This window comes from Homalodisca vitripennis, chromosome 5 (assembly GCF_021130785.1).
Source record: "Homalodisca vitripennis isolate AUS2020 chromosome 5, UT_GWSS_2.1, whole genome shotgun sequence".
In the NCBI taxonomy this organism is placed as follows: Eukaryota; Metazoa; Arthropoda; class Insecta; order Hemiptera; family Cicadellidae; genus Homalodisca; species Homalodisca vitripennis.
Window position 1 is genome coordinate 35,368,457 of NC_060211.1, and position 16,306 is coordinate 35,384,762.

At 32.1% G+C, this 16,306-nt stretch overlaps 1 protein-coding gene across 8 annotated transcripts in view; it reads left to right on the forward strand.

Annotated features, from left to right (window-relative positions):
- The window catches only part of LOC124361990 (pyrokinin-1 receptor-like), a 298,750-nt gene that overhangs the window by 168,755 nt on the left and 113,689 nt on the right, over positions 1-16,306 (forward strand). For 2 of the 8 annotated variants that reach the window (XR_006922410.1, XM_046816118.1), the window contains exon 1: positions 12,728-13,005. The exons of 3 other annotated variants lie outside the window; for them this stretch is intronic. Coding sequence is in view for 4 of the 5 variants with exons in the window: in XM_046816118.1 (XP_046672074.1) it covers positions 12,984-13,005 (22 nt within the window). In the remaining variant the exon portion in view is untranslated. Of the gene's footprint in view, positions 1-12,727; positions 13,006-16,306 lie in introns of those variants that run through there. 3 more of the 8 variants (XM_046816120.1, XM_046816115.1, XM_046816113.1) reach the window with 3 other exon arrangements.

Genomic DNA, 16,306 nt, shown 5'->3' on the forward strand with positions numbered 1-16,306 from the left:
TAAACGTGCAGTTTATGAAAGTGATTTTAGGTAGAAGTCAAGTTGAGTGAAGAGCATCGTGAGAGAGAAATTCTGTGTCACTCTCGAGAGAATAACCGCACTCCGCTTCATCCCGACTCCTGCGGTCAAAACTTCTCTCTTGGGATGGGGGACGGGGTACTGACCTTCGACGTTACACAAACAACAATTTTTACGCTTTAGGCCAGCGTAGATATCAACAGATACACTCATATAATCATATACCCAGAGAGTTTGAAAATTTTGGAAATGTTTTAGCATACGGTTAAATAGGTTAAAATAAATAAAAAACTCCTTTTAATGCTCTACTTCGTTTCATATAGCGCTATCCCCCAGTGTTAATAAACATCAGGACTCAGAAACTGTTTCAGTTACTGTAATGTTGTAAATATTTAAAGGAAAACCGAGTAAAATAAAACATTTTCAAATGCATAATAGATAGATTGTGTAAAGAGAAATATATTGATACCTTAATTGTTAATAATAAACGGAATAAATGCGTTCACTATTTTCATGGAATCTGTTCCTGAACCTGTATACTTATTGACTTTAGTGGATTGCACCAGTGTAGTAAACAAATGACATATAAACAAAAGCAAATAACTTTGTTATTTAATTCCTTTTATAACAATTAATGAATCAAAAGGTTTGTCCTTTTACAAGCTATATTTTATGCATCTAGCAATGTTTTCTCTTCCAGTCAGTCTTCATGAAATTGTACATAAACCCATTAAAACGGCTGTCATTTTGAAACTATTAACGATTTTAACAGCAAATAATACCATTCTTGCAAGTCGAGCAAACAAAACTTACAAAAATCAACACCGTAACTTAAACAGTTTTTAAGTAATGAATTGTTTATTATAAACATTAAAGTGTTAAAGCAAATATTTGGTTTACTCTCACCAATTCAACCACATCCCAAAACTGTTCCTCACATTTTATGAACACTTCTTATACACACAAATATATAAAGTATACCTAATTTTCAAGTCTTCAAACAAAACTCACCTCTAACTTGCAAAAGAATCTGGATACATCCTAGCTTTTGTGAAATTCTCAATTTTACATTGATTGTCCAAACGTGATCTTCCTTAAAAACACAAGTCAAACTAATGGTAGTTATTATTATTGGCAAATTCCACTAAGAGATCTGGACATCTGAAAATAGTCGGTAATTAAATAATACATCATCATATGGTTAAAACTCTTACTACCGTATAAAGCAGATATTAAACTGTATTTGAAAATCTATCGATTCGCAGTGGTAAAGATTGGAAATGCTGTAAAATGTATTACATTATATCAGGTTACCTTCTTACAAGCATTGTTTCCTGATCAGTTTACTCGGGCTGAACAATGGAAAAGTGGAGACAGCCGCGTAGTAATACCTGAGCATACATCCGCTGTATTGGACACGTTTTTATCAGCCTTTCTTGGCCTTTCTAAAAATATAAGTTCCATTTTTATTAATTGTCAGCCATAATCTCTTTTAATCAGCAAAACGAATAATTCGATCAAAATGGAATTTTGCGTTCACAATCTTGATACACTTGCTACCCAGAATGCAAATAAAGTGGCTAAATTACTGAATCACTGTTAAAAGGTATACAAGAATCAAAATATTTTAAAATAAAAAATTATGGCTTAAACGGAAGACAGACCGTTCTTATTGGCTGTAAATTAAAGACAATGCCATAAACCTTAAGCATCTATAACACTCGGTTAAGACAACCAAACAAATTTGTATTGTTAAACTTAAATAAGATATTTTTCATCATCTAGTATTGAATATATAATGAACAATGGCTAGGGCTTCAAACTTCAGGACCTGATGTAATTAGGTCAAAATGGGATAAGCTGCCGAGTTTGAGACTCCTCTTAGTGTCCTCAAGTATTCTTGGTGGTGTTTTTAAGTACACGTAATGGAGCCTTTATGAAACTACCCTGCTTCCAGGACTGATTCAGCTTAGGGAGCTTAGGAATCTGTTCCAACAACCATCCTTCTTCTCAGAAATTCTATTGGACATTCTCCAGACATAAATATTATTGATAACAGAATTTACTATCCCTGGCTTTAATGATGCTCAGGAATTTTACGATGCACGTGGAAAATATGTCTGATGCCAACTCCTTTACAAAATTTAGACCATTGTGACCACATGTCAAGAAACAAATTATAACACATGAATATCTGAATATTACTTTCTAATTTGAAATTTTAGTATCTTGTTGAAGCAGACTCTGCTTGTATTTTAGTTTTATATTTAAAGTCTGAAGTAATGCAATGGAAATTGCGTAAGAATATTTTCCATCCGTAAAAATACATCATTCATAACTTTAACTTTACAGTCTGTACGAATTCATTGGCGAAAAAATCAACAACTATTTTAAGTACAAGGAATTTTTTATGTAAAATCGGCTCCTTGACAACACTCTTTCCTGCCTTGTAGAGTTTTCTTGTCTGTTTAACCAACAAAGATATGTATTACTTTCCAAGAGACATTTATATGCAGGGTGTCCCTAAACTCTCTATCAACTTATTCAGACATTACCCTAGACAAAAGGCAGGTATAAATATTGTATTTCATCTTTTTTAATCTCGATAATTACTTAAGTTACATTTTTCACTTTACAAAGACAAAATAACCGAAAAAACACCTTTTTACAAGCGTTATTTTAAAAATAGTGGATTCTTAAGAACTTCAAACTTTTATATTCTTAACAAGGCTTATGATAAAAATGTACAGTTATAAAGATCTGTTTGGAAATTTAATTACGAATCTAAAGATTTCCAGTTTAAGAATTCCTTAATAAACTAGGAATATAAATACTTTTTTATATAACTGAGTACTAAATAATACCAACTCTCATTAAGTAAGAGATTCTCTGTGTTTCTGCATCAGTTATTTACTGTTAGTCAAACATCACGCGGATTTTGGCGCTGTGTTACCTCCGAATCGGAGTCGATTATAACTGAAGTGGAAAACTAACGTGAGCGTTAATTTAAAACATACCTTCGTTAAATAAACTATTCAAACACTAGTCTAGTACAGAATTAACTTCTTGTCATCTTCATATAAGTCATCTTCTGTTCTCAATAAGTGATAAAAGAAAGGATTTTCAATCTGTAGTCGTCATATTTCAACATTTACAAACTCTGCACAGAACGCAACGAACATTAAATTTGGGTAACAAAGCACCCAAATTTGATAGGCAGGAGAGTTTTCCCTTATTTTCCCAAGGCTTCTTTCTTAGGATTTCGCCATTCTAGCTTTCACTAGAAACCACAAAGCTATTGGGGGAAATCACAATGTCAAGTTCTGTAAAGGATATTTGCAAATGAAACTTCCGAAAAAGTGTTAGTTTCAATATTTAGCTTTAGGGAATTAAGACCGTGAAATTATACCATACAACCATTGTATTAAGAGATTCTTCACTAAAACATCTCCAAAAGTAGTGGGCATGTATCACTCAATATTTCTCTTCCCTAGGCTTGATTCCAGTGAAATATCAGTCTTAGGTGAAGAAATAATCCCTAGAAAAGCCATGACAGATTTGGGTAAGATGTTCAATAATAAGTCGTTTTTTAAACTTTAGAACAATGTTTTTTTCAAAAATGGTTCCCATCCTGCATCTCTATCTATATGGTTCCAAAAACGTGTATTATCAACCCTGACGTATCACATCTATGAGAAATGTATTCAAGATCAATACAATACCAAGAAAAAGCAGGTATATTATTCACGAAAATATTGATGTTCTACTTCCTATATTTTAAAATAGTCTGGATCTGTCTTGCTGAAAACATATGACCATGAAAGCGTATGAGTAGATTTTATCAATCAACCAGTGAAGCCTAGGCAGCAAAACGTCAATAGAGCTCTAAAAGCTTGTTCCACATGGCTCTTAAATGGTAGCTGCTGGCCACTGTGGATTGGTTGTTTCAGTGAGTGTTTGTAATTAAACTCTATTACTGGCGTACATTAGTTAAGTACTATGGTGATAAGTGCTCTCGTAATAATATGGAAACAAATAGTAAAAAAACTCTATAAACACCACAAGTTAATAAGCTACAAGTATATTTTAGTAGTTAGCACTATGGATTCAATCACCTAACAATACGGAAAAGAATGATTTTAAAACGAGATAAACGTAGTAAACACAAAAAGAGAACACATACGTTGTAGTGGAAAACCGCTCACCTTCATAATTGGTGTAGTTTTACATTCTCATACCAAAAATAATATATTCTCAATTCATATTTGTTTGACCTTGACACATTTAAAACCAATCATCCTTTAGAAACAAGGAAATAATAGTGATATTACCAAGAGCTACGTAGATAAAGAAAGAGCTTGAGAGCTGACGGTTGGGCGGTCCGATATCGCACTTTGCATGTGAGTTAGAGATAGTGCAGATTATATTCCTGCCTGTGGCACTTGCACTTTTTATTAGTACAATTGACCTTGTTTTGTATCCACTCTCGTTCTATTTGACAGGATCCTCACACAGGCCAGTGGTTCTTGAGGTCGAGTAGAATAAGGCAAATAGGAACTCTCCTATTTTTAAAGCATATATTTGCTACTTTCATTCAAATAGGCGACCGTTGCATGGTCGGCTGATGACGATGAAACTTGTTTACGTATCTCCTGGCTTTAACACACAATACCTAAATAAAGTATTACGTTTCCAATTTCCTCACACATCGAACCTCATAAAGATTTGTGAGCTGATGATCACTTTTTTCTATAGAAAAGTACTTGAGAAAATTAAAGTTCGAGTGATTATACATTGCAAAATATCATTTTTCTCTAAGGCTTATGGGTGCTTGATATTACTTATTAACAACCATCTCAGATCTTTTACTGCTCTAAAAAATCATACGTTCATATACACAACGCTAATATAGATTTTCACAGTAAGGGGTTATATCTGATTCAGTCGTTCTCGTATGACGTCACACATCATATCTGCTTCATGACTCAACGTTACCTATCTCCATCATTAATTCCCAGTGTATCTGCGCAGTCTATTTATGGTTGATCATGATGATAACTTAGCCTCTGTTTTACTTTCGGATATGCAATTTCTCTTGATAGTAACTAAACTTAAAAACCGACGATTTATTCCTTTTTAACCGACTAAAAACGTATATGAATAACTAGTTTCAATGAGCCAACGTATTTTTCACTTTTCACCCTGGGCATAATTATTTTTACGTATGTATGCAATATTGGTATAGAAAATAAATAATATTTGTATTCTAATTTACAATATATTTACTGTAAATCAAACGGGAATCTGTAGGTTTTGATAATTTTTATTTCTATTTAGGGATTTTGGCTAGCTAAAAATCACGTAAATACAGTCTTGAAAACACTTTTCAATTCTTTGAAAATATGGATGCTTAAAGCTAAAAACCTCATAGATAATTTTATTTTTAAGATACTAACTGAATATCTAGAAATTCTTAGTTATAAAGTAGCAGTTATTATTGTTTTCAATAAAAATTAAATAGAATACATGACAATAACGTCACAATAATTAACCTGGAGTTAAAAACTTTATTAAAATAAAAACAAAAACCTGTATTAGTTCCGAGGTGTTACAAAATATTTAAAAAAAGGCAAGGTAGACTGCTGTTGAAAAGAACGTTTTCGATATTAATCTTAAAAAAGTGTTGAAAACTACTTCAATTCTAATGAAGAATCATATAAATCTGTTTACAGTAGAAATATACGTCTTCGTATAACGTTCCTTTTGCTACCTTATATCGTTAATTAAAACAGGAAATTTTAGAAAATGTGTTGTTTATAACTTTTCAAATTACTGTTACGTAAGTTACGTTATATTCCGTACTTACTGAAATATTATTTTAGTATATAATATTAGACCTCATAAAATACTTCGGAGAAACAGAGAAATATTAAAGTATATACTGCAGTTTCTGAAATTAATCATCTTGGAGATCATGATGGAAAGAAAACAGCAAGAATAAGGTAAAAATATTGAATTTGATTTTAAATTTCAGAGTATCGAATGATTCGACTGAATCTAACAATGTACTCGGTGATTGAGTTTCGGTTGATATCTATGTTGGAGATTGTGTGAGGATTTTAAGTCTTCACAAAATTTTATTTTACTGAATTACTTGCGACTTTGCTTCCTTTGACCTTTGGACCCCTTTCTGCTTGAACCAAGCTAAACCTACGTACCAAGTTTCAAATCCCTAGACATTTATAACAATAGTTATCGTATACCCAGACAATGACACGATTCTAATACGTACTTATTGAGTCCCTAATAACCGGTGTTTTTACTTGTTTGCGGTCCAGATGCTTTCACTCTTGACTTTAGAACCAGATAAGACTTCAGGTGATTCATATAACAGTGCTAAACGGTCTTAAATAATGTGACAGGTCTATAATGTTTTCTTCTGTAACAATCGCAACAGCCAGAGTTACGTACCAAAGGGATTAGCGTGTTCGTGCACTGTTGTATATTTGAAAGAAAAAAATCAGTGTGCCCATTACCAACATGAGAGAAGTTCTTATGCATCATTAAGATTGTAAACGTAAATCGAAACGATGGACACGAAGCTGTTCATTATTTATAGTTCTATAACTCTTGGTTATATTTAAATCTTTTAATGAAAGAAATAAGACACTGAAAATAAAAAAAATGAACTATAAGTAAAACGTAATCTAGGGGGAAGATATTGAAATGTTTATGTAAACTGATATATAATTAAATATTTCTAAAATAAAAGTTGTTATTCAGTATATATTTAAATTAGAAATATATTTGTCGTTTGTTAGGAACTAAGTATTGTGTGGGTTAAGAAACCTAGTAAGACCATCTTAAGATACTTAAAAGGTTTCTATAACTAAACCACTTACCAAATACAACAAGATGGAGTTTATAGCATCATAATTTTAGTTTTTGTAGTGATATTCTTGGATTATGTAGCAATACTCTTAGCTAAACAAACTATAATAAACCTTATACGTAAGTTTAAAAACATTATTAGTGCTCGTTAATGAATACCTACGAAATATTTTACCGGGCAACACAAATCATACAGAATGTTAAGTAATTTGCAGAAAAGATATTATTTTATTTTTTTTCCGAGCTTCTACACTCATATTGTTTATAAGTTTACGTTTCAGGAGCCTTCTCTGAAATATTTATTCAAATCTGTTTTGTAACATTTAGTTTTTATTATAATTACACGAGTAAACAACTTTACTGGAAGTTATTTTAGGTGTAGTGGACTGTAATACTTCGGTAACAATTGTTTGTATTATTCTAGCCGAATACAATATCAGTTTTTCATTTTCTGCGTGAATATTTAAAATTGAAGTATTTGGATTATTATGCCGTATTATTGTTGACTTAGTGTCAGTAGACCCTAAACATCTAACAGTTTAGTACTTCAAATAAATTTGTAATATAACATTCTTTTGCGTGTTAGAATAGCATTAGTTATAAAAAAAAACATAAATTGTTTTATAAAGTAGAAGAAATGTAACCAAATATTTTTGTTATTATACTTTAAGGATTATACTTTTTCTGTTTTAAATAAAACTCTAATGTTAGAAAACACAATGTCAATTAGTGGATGGAATTTTTACTATTGATATGTATAAATAAATTGTCTAATTATATTAATGTTGAAAACGTGTTTATTTAATATACTGCAATCTATATTAAACTGAGATAGATATATATGAAGGAGCACGTGTCAATAAAGATATCTAACTATAGAATTCCGAGAAACACATTTCGTAACATATTTTATAAAGCGTTTCTACATTTGGACCCTCGACACAATCACATAATCAAACAAGAGAGGACGACTATTGTGTTGTTCGAATCTGTACAATTCACAAAGACCATTGCTGAGTGTTTTCTCCTGTACTGTTACAATGCTGAATCCTTATAAGGGAATATCTGTCCACATAAAGAACAATAATCTATAGTTAAATAAATGGTTGGAAAATGCAGTTTCAAGGGCGACAATTTATTTACAGTTCAATACACATTTACCACTGTTTTAGCCACTTAAAACTAAAAACAGCTGTAAAGAATATAAAATTAAAAATAATTTCATTGTTGCAACACTTTTCATCAGGAACATGTAAGGCTATGTTCATGTGACATGTAATTTAAATCCGTAACAACCTAGTGTTACAATATGGACTCAGTTACTGGTGTGTGTGTGTGTGTGTGTGTGTGTGTGTGTGTGTGTGTGTGTGTGTGTGTGTGTGTGTGTGTGTGTGTGTGTGTGTGTGTGTGTGTGTGTGTGTGTGTGTGTGTGTGTGTGTGTGTGTGTGTGTGTGTGTGTGTGTGTGTGTGTGTGTGTGTGTGTGTGTGTGTGTGTGTGTGTGTGTGTGTGTGTGTGTGTGTGTGTGTGATCGGAATAGGCCTACATGCACAGATATTAGTCTTACTAATTAATCTGAGCTATGACGGTTTAAAGGAAAGTCATTACACATTAAGTATTTTAAATATTTTTTATTTTATTTGTGAGGTAACACAGAGCTATTTTTAAATTTGGAGCTTGTATATTTTGTCCACCATTTTGAAACAATTAAATATTATATGAAACGTTGCATAAAAGTCTTTCTTCAAATCTGTTTACAAGCCCCCATGTCGCACAGAGATACGTTTTAACATATAGCAATTATAATTTACACCAATAATACTGAATACTGTTTTACACATTGGTACAAAGACACATGGTTTAAATATAACAATATTTTTTTAACATAACCAGAATTATATACAACGTGATATACCCTTCTATTAACACTTCTAATCTTGTGATTTATAAAAATATTAATTTTTTTAACAAGCTTAGTGGGCATATTTTTAGTAAATATCTTCATGTGACATATCATTTTAAAGGTTGTAAATTGTAGATTAGTAATTTTATAGTTTTATTGTTCTACTTTTAAACTTGTAGAAAGTACTTGGTTTTATGTAAAACCATGTTCTGGTCTAAAATTTTTTGAAACGATAAATTGTTTTGAAAACAAAGTTTACCAATATGTGTCTTCAATAAGAGCTTTAAAGGATACTCTAGCTTATATGTTACAGATTCAAAATAGAACATTTTTAGATTCGAAACTGGGATCTCCAGTTCAGTTGTAATTTTTTCCTTAAACGTTTTAAATTTTAAGTAATATAAGGGGGATACATTTTTCATTGATTTTTGCTTGTTTTAGCTTTAATATTTCTCCTACTTTTAGTTCACGACACCTTAGCTGAATCACCCCATACCAGGATATTGTTATATTATATTATAATATCGTATATTAATACACAATACAGTCACACAACTACAGTCATCTACATTATTCCGCGTCGCACCGTGTTGAATCATTGTTACAACAATAAAATCCTTGTTCTATCTCATTGTGGACAGACATATTCAGTGAACAATGCTAAACCTTAACTACCTATAAACCATCAGCTTATTCAGGTGAATTGAGGGGTTGGACCTGTAACGGGATCGGTTGCAGCTTAGCCAATTAGCTACCAATCGCCAATTTATTCAATCAATATGTCTACTTTATTACAGACTCCATCTTTTTATCATTTTTCGCCATACTGTTCTCATTTCTGCTTGTATATTATTGTACATTCATTATTGACAAAGACATGAAAAGGAACTTAACTGTGTTTTATGAACACAGTTCCGTATACGGAATTATGTTTCACGTATACAGCAATTATAAACTGAATGTAACTTACATCTTATACTGGGATTCTTTTTACACTGAGATAAAACTTTTCAATATATTAAGTATTTATTGTTTTCTAAAACAATTAGGAAACTGGATATTTTGGTTTGTACTGCAATATTGAGTAAATAGCAATAGTTAGTCCTATAAGAATAACAGTAAACCAAACTAGAACTACGTTATAGTTACACCTGTTACTTCTAAACGAATATTGAGTCAAGCTCCATTTCACACCTTCTGACACTCTTGCACCTACTTGCGCGTACAGTAAAATAATACACAATTGAATGAGCTTGTTCAATTCACACAGTAGGATTCCAGAGTTTATGATGGTGAAGAGACAAGTAAAATTCCTTTCTTTGATAAAAAAAAGGCAATTAATTACTTTACTACTTAAAAACAAAACTATTGACCTACATTATAATTTATTTTACTGTACCTGTAATGGAACATGGCTAGACTATTTACATTATAATACATTAAAATAAAACATGCTATACGAAATCATCGAATTGAATAGACCTAAAAACATTAGTCCATATATAAAAAAAAAAGTTTAATATAATGTAGAAAATGTTCATAAAAATATAACAAAAAGGGATCGAAGAATCTACCCCTTTAGGATGAAGAGAAGATGGTTGTAAAATGTATTTTTTGATTGAAATATCGAAGGATGCAATCACAGTCTACGTTATCATAAAAACAAAGATAAGGGACTAGGCGATTGGAAGGAACCCGAACGGTGTGTAGTCACTAAATCTCGTCCTAGTCACGGAAGTTTCGCAACAATCTCAAGAGATCGCGTGCCCGTTGTCAAAATCCAAAGACGTTCACCCAAAATTCTCAGCTGTCAAGATGAGTTAATGAGTTGATTATTACCTTGAATTAACCTACACGAGAGGCGACATTGCAAAACTGGATCGAATGTGTCCCGTACTGAACAAAAATAATAGCGTTCGCACACTAAATCAACAATCAAGAAAGGACGGACAAGGTTAACTTCCAGAATGTGGTTGGATCACTTCTTTGGTCATCAAACTAAAGAAAGCTCAAGGAACAAAATTTAAGCCAGTGAGTTTTTATTCACTTTACATACGGATGAGGCGCTAAGCTGAAGGAAATGGGGTTTCTAAAGGTATATGTGGTCTTGCATAAAAGGACTTTGTGATCCGAGTAAAAAGTAAGTACTCTAAGACCTTTAGGAAGCAAGTCCTAAATCTTGAGGTAAAAGTGAACTCACTGAAATCGATTCTCTAACTCTTGGACCAACAATAAACCACTTCACCGACTACAGACCCCCCCTCCCACATAATCACATACACACTTTGTTAGCATTGTTTGAAACGCAATATATTGTGACAACGGGGAATTGAATGTAAAGGTTCAAAGCAAAGACTCACAACCTCGACCCAACAGGTGGATGAGTGCTTTGTAACAACTCGTGTCAATACATCTGGAAGTCTCTCAGGAGATTGATGTTATAACACAGTTATTCAGGTCTCTCATGTGTTGCCTGGCAATTGTTTCTTTAATGAAACCACGTTGTAATATTTCTATTAGCTAATTTAAGCGTCATACTTAAAACACTGGTTATTTTCATCCGTTCCCACCTCTTGTTTTCCGTTTTAAATTTTATCGAAGCTTTTATTTGAATTATTTGCCGTTTCCTATAATTGTTTTAAGTGTACAGAAATTAATAACTGAAATTATAGTTATCACAGTATTAAAAAATCTTATATTTTTATCATTTCGTGATATTTACAAGGTCATACGAGTACAAAGAGCTTTTGAAGCGTCACGTATAAAACATAGTAGTAGTAGTCATTTATTAGAAAACATAATGTTTTATAACTGCTAAAATTATCGAGTTAAATCTAATAAACTAACGGTGAAGCCTATCCAATTGTTATTCCCAGTGAATTGGTTACATTTACATTATCCCTATAAAGATTGCTGCACGATATGTATAGAAAAATACAACATACGACATATGGTAAACTGGTATTCAAAACTTAATTAATACCGTAGTATGATTTCAATAGTACTCCATACATAATATGTTTACTAATCACGAATTTATACATATTGTTTTGCCATTTAGTGTCTTATAGAAATAGAAAACCTATCTTTTTATTTTATTCACAAATGAAGTGTATCTTTACGTCAGTTATGGTTTTACTTTTTACAGGTCTGAAAAAGGAGATAATCGCTTTATCAAAATGCATGCTTCTTGTACGTATGTTCAAGAATTTTCAATTTATTTTCCTGCTCTTTGTTCTTTGCCTTAAAATTACTAATTACCAGAATTTCTTAGTAATTCCACCCAAGTTTACATTTGGTGTAACCCTAGTGAGGCATAATTTTAAAACCTTTACAATTTTGGTTATTACAACAGATAATGGGATTAATGAAATATTACAAAATTAACTTATCCGTTACAAAAATAACTATTATGATTAATATTTAAAAAATAAATTTTGTTTATGCATACTTTACAACAAAAAAACTTGTTAAACTTTAATTAGTGTTAATATTAAAGTTTGCCAGTCTGAACGAAAAACAACAGAAAGCGATTATTTAAGCATATCAACAAAAACTATCTAACTTACCCAGAAATTGTAAAAATCGTATTGTTAACGTCAGTTATGTTTTTTATTTTTACAAGTCTGAAAAAAGAGATAATCGATTTATCTAAATATATGTTTCTTCTACGTATGTCCAAGAATTAGGTACTCATCTACCTTAGAAAATGTCCATCTTGTATATTACATCCCTGTTACAAAAATAAATATTATGATTGCTAAATTTTTATTTATTAAAAGTAGAAGGGTTATTTGTGAATACTTAACAAAATACTTGTTAAACATCTATTAGTGTTAATATTAGAGCTTGCCAGCCTAAACCAAAAACAACAGAGAGCGATGATTTAAACATATCAACAAGAACAATCTAACTTAGCCAGAAATTGTAATGGATATACGATAATATTTTATAGAGTGAATTTTAATTAACAGAAAGTATTATTGTTTCCGTGTGTGCCAAAGATAGCAAATGCTAATCTGACCCTGAGGAGCCGGTTGAAATCTTGCATTAATAAAAAGCACAGATAACGAAGCCAGTTCTGATCGCTCACTTGCGTCAGTGATATAGTGATTAGTGATATCACAGTTGTTCCGGAGTGTTGCTGTTAGCAAGACGTTACATTATAACAGCATGGCTGACTTCTTCAATATAAGTGAGTTGCAATATAGTAATGTTCTTATCTGTAGTTACATTACATTGTGTAGTATAATCCACTGAATATGCTCGTCAATCCTATACAGGGTGTAAATTAAGGCCCAGTATGGCTTAATATTATTTTAACCATTACAAAAAGAACTACAAAACTTTAAATGCTGTTACTGTACATGAACACTATTTTAACACGTACTCAGGAGACTACCACTAATCATATGAAAAAGTTTTTACTTATATCTGAAAATTTTTTGAAATATTATCAACATATATATTAGATACAAATATTATAACATAAATATATATCAACAATAAACAACTCATGTGTTTTTATTTTCTAAAGTTGATATTTTAAAACGTAATGCAGTAAAACAATACGTGGCTCACAAGGTATACACATGCAATAAACAGAATAAAAGTCAAACTAAATGTAATTTTAATAGAAGCTCATGTGTGCTTAACTAGCGGTTACCCACGGGTTCTCACACGATTTTGTAGGTTTTACGTATGCAGGAGCACTTCTGGTTGGAGTAGAGTATGTTTCTGACGGCTATGTTGGGGTTGCTTTATTGCCACGACCAAGAAAATACGTCAAAATGTTTATAACAATTACCATTGTAATTTTCTCCGTTGTTACTATGTTTTGTTACTTAGTTGATTTTATCTTGTTCCCCGGTCAAGAAGATATATATCACAGATCACAGAAACCAGCTTCTGTCAGAATAGAACTAAACTAGGTTTTATATATCAGTCTTTTGTTTTACAGTAAAAGTTGTTTTAATATTTTAGAACATTTAGAGCTGGAATTAGTAAATTAGTTCAAAAGAATAGTCCATCTAATTTCATGTAGCTTAGTTCCTGTCGACTGCTTCAAAGGGAGTGAAATTCTGACCATCTTATGTGACATTTCCAAGGTAGATGAGTACTAACCTAATCGCTGAAATCTAAAACGGCGTGAATAATTATCGTTACTCTTTAAACAATTTACTCAATATAAGTGTAAAAAAAATAGAAAATATGAACTGAAATCGAAAAATGTTTACACAAAACAGTTGTTTACATTTGACAGACTCTTTTTTCATTTAATATTTAAAAACTGTAGTGATCAAGAAGGGATTTTCACTAATTGAAATAACAGTGGGCCGGAGAACCGTAATTATGTCCATGTAAAATTTCAGTACAATCGGTCGAGTAGTTTACGCGTAAAAGCAAAACAAAGGAACAAAGGCACTTTGACAAGCAGTTTCTTGTCTTGTCTGCATTTCAGGTAATGTGGGACACAGATAAAATACTTATACAGCCGTCGTAGTCTAGCAACAATCAGATAACAATTTACCCAGAATATGATCTAACGATTCCGTCGATAAGCGACTGAAGCGACTGTTCACCGACTGGTGAAGTTTGAAATGTAGGAATGATGGCAGGAAGCAGTGATTTCTTGATCCTGTCTTGCTGGCACCAGGAAGCTGCTCGAGCAGAATAAATTATACGTGACGTGCCGCCTGCCGCCTTTGTTGTGCTGCTGTTTTACTCCGTGGCAGCGGAGAGGTTTTTATACATATTTCAAAAACCTGCTATGTCAAACTCTCATCTTAGCACTGTTTAAATGTAGTTAGTTTGATTTTATCTTTCGGCACGTTACAAAGAAAGATATCTCGTGTGTTACTGTCTTGTGAAAATATTTTACGGAGACGTTGACCATCTTTTAGAAGTTACAGTATTAAAAACTTATTGTTGTTAACCCTCTAAGTTTTGGCTGTGTAATATACAGGGTGTCCAGCAACCATTCGAACAAACTTTGCCACATTGTTCAGCAGGCCAAAACTAACAAATAATGCAATATAACAGGTGCCCTATTTCGCTTCGTTTAGCGTCTGTCTGTATGTATGTTTTTTTTGGGGGGAAAAAATTACTACTAAAAACCACTTAAGATACAGAACTCAAACTTAACAGTTATGTTAACCTAACACTTTCTTTTCCGCCAATAGGAAGGTGGTCGGTATAATACCAAAATAACACTAACAAATGCCAGTAAAAAGCGGTATCTGCTCCATATATTTACACTCTATTCGTTTATATATTATCGTGGTCACGTGACTAAAATATTGTGCAACATTTAATGATAGTTACTGTCCGATATAAGTTCCTCCATTCCATCAAATCATCACTGATCAGAACCGATCCAACAAATGTTAAGTAGTTGAAAATGTGATGGACATTAACAACAATATATGTGAAAAATGCTATTAAGAAGATGTCGAGAGTTCCATCAGATGGAATTTCATATTTGAAATAAAACACATTTTGCCTAAACGCCTGAAGATACACATATTTCTTGATTCCAGGAGTTGAGAGGCATTCTGAAATAAACAAGCACACAGCCTTGTTGTTATTCGTGGAATCGACCGAGAAACTTGTCCTGACGTTTACAATTACCACTCAGTTTAGAGAGTGGAAAGGTATTGAAAGGGTTTCAAATATCAAATATACTTTATCTCAAACCACGTACACGTTGTATATAATTAAAAATGTGTATTTTGATTACTGTTGTTATATTTTTGTTTTATACAATACGCATTTGTTCACAATTCACACATCTTAATATCTGTTTACTGTTTTTCAATAGTTTGTTAAACTTTCAACCCATTTAGAAAGCCAAAGAGATCAGTGCGTAATACTTTCCTGAGAGTTTCTAAACTCCAATTATCGATAGTTTCTAAACAATTAGGAGGTCTTCTCTTACAAGCCGCAATCGGATTAGTTTGTTGCGGACTGCACGTTTATTGTACCAGAAACCTATGTTTAGAATGTCTAACAATATTAACTTTATTAAATTACTATTATAACTTAATTATTTAATAAAATTTTTTATTAAACTAGTTTAAAAATATCTTAATGTTATGGATTTACAATTTAAAATAGGGACATTATTATCAAGGAAAAGTCAAGCAATGTTACACTTATGTTAATTCATCTATCGTATCCGGTACGGTATTGAATCGGTTAACAGTGAACTGCGCAACAGTTTCTGGGGGAGAATACAATCACCGGTTTAATTTGCCCGTTAGGTTGTCGTTGCAGGCCCGGCAGCGTAATAGGTTTAATTAAACCGATCGCTTGGAGTCACAAGTTGGAGAGAGAAGCATCAGCAAACAGCCGCTAGCGATTCGGTGTTACATTTCATCACATTTCGACCGTGATTCTTCAGTTGAGAACATTGGCTGCCGTGCTGTGAAAACATGTCATTGTTGTCTCTCAAAACAATATTAATTGAGTTTATTGATGAATAGACGTGACTTAAT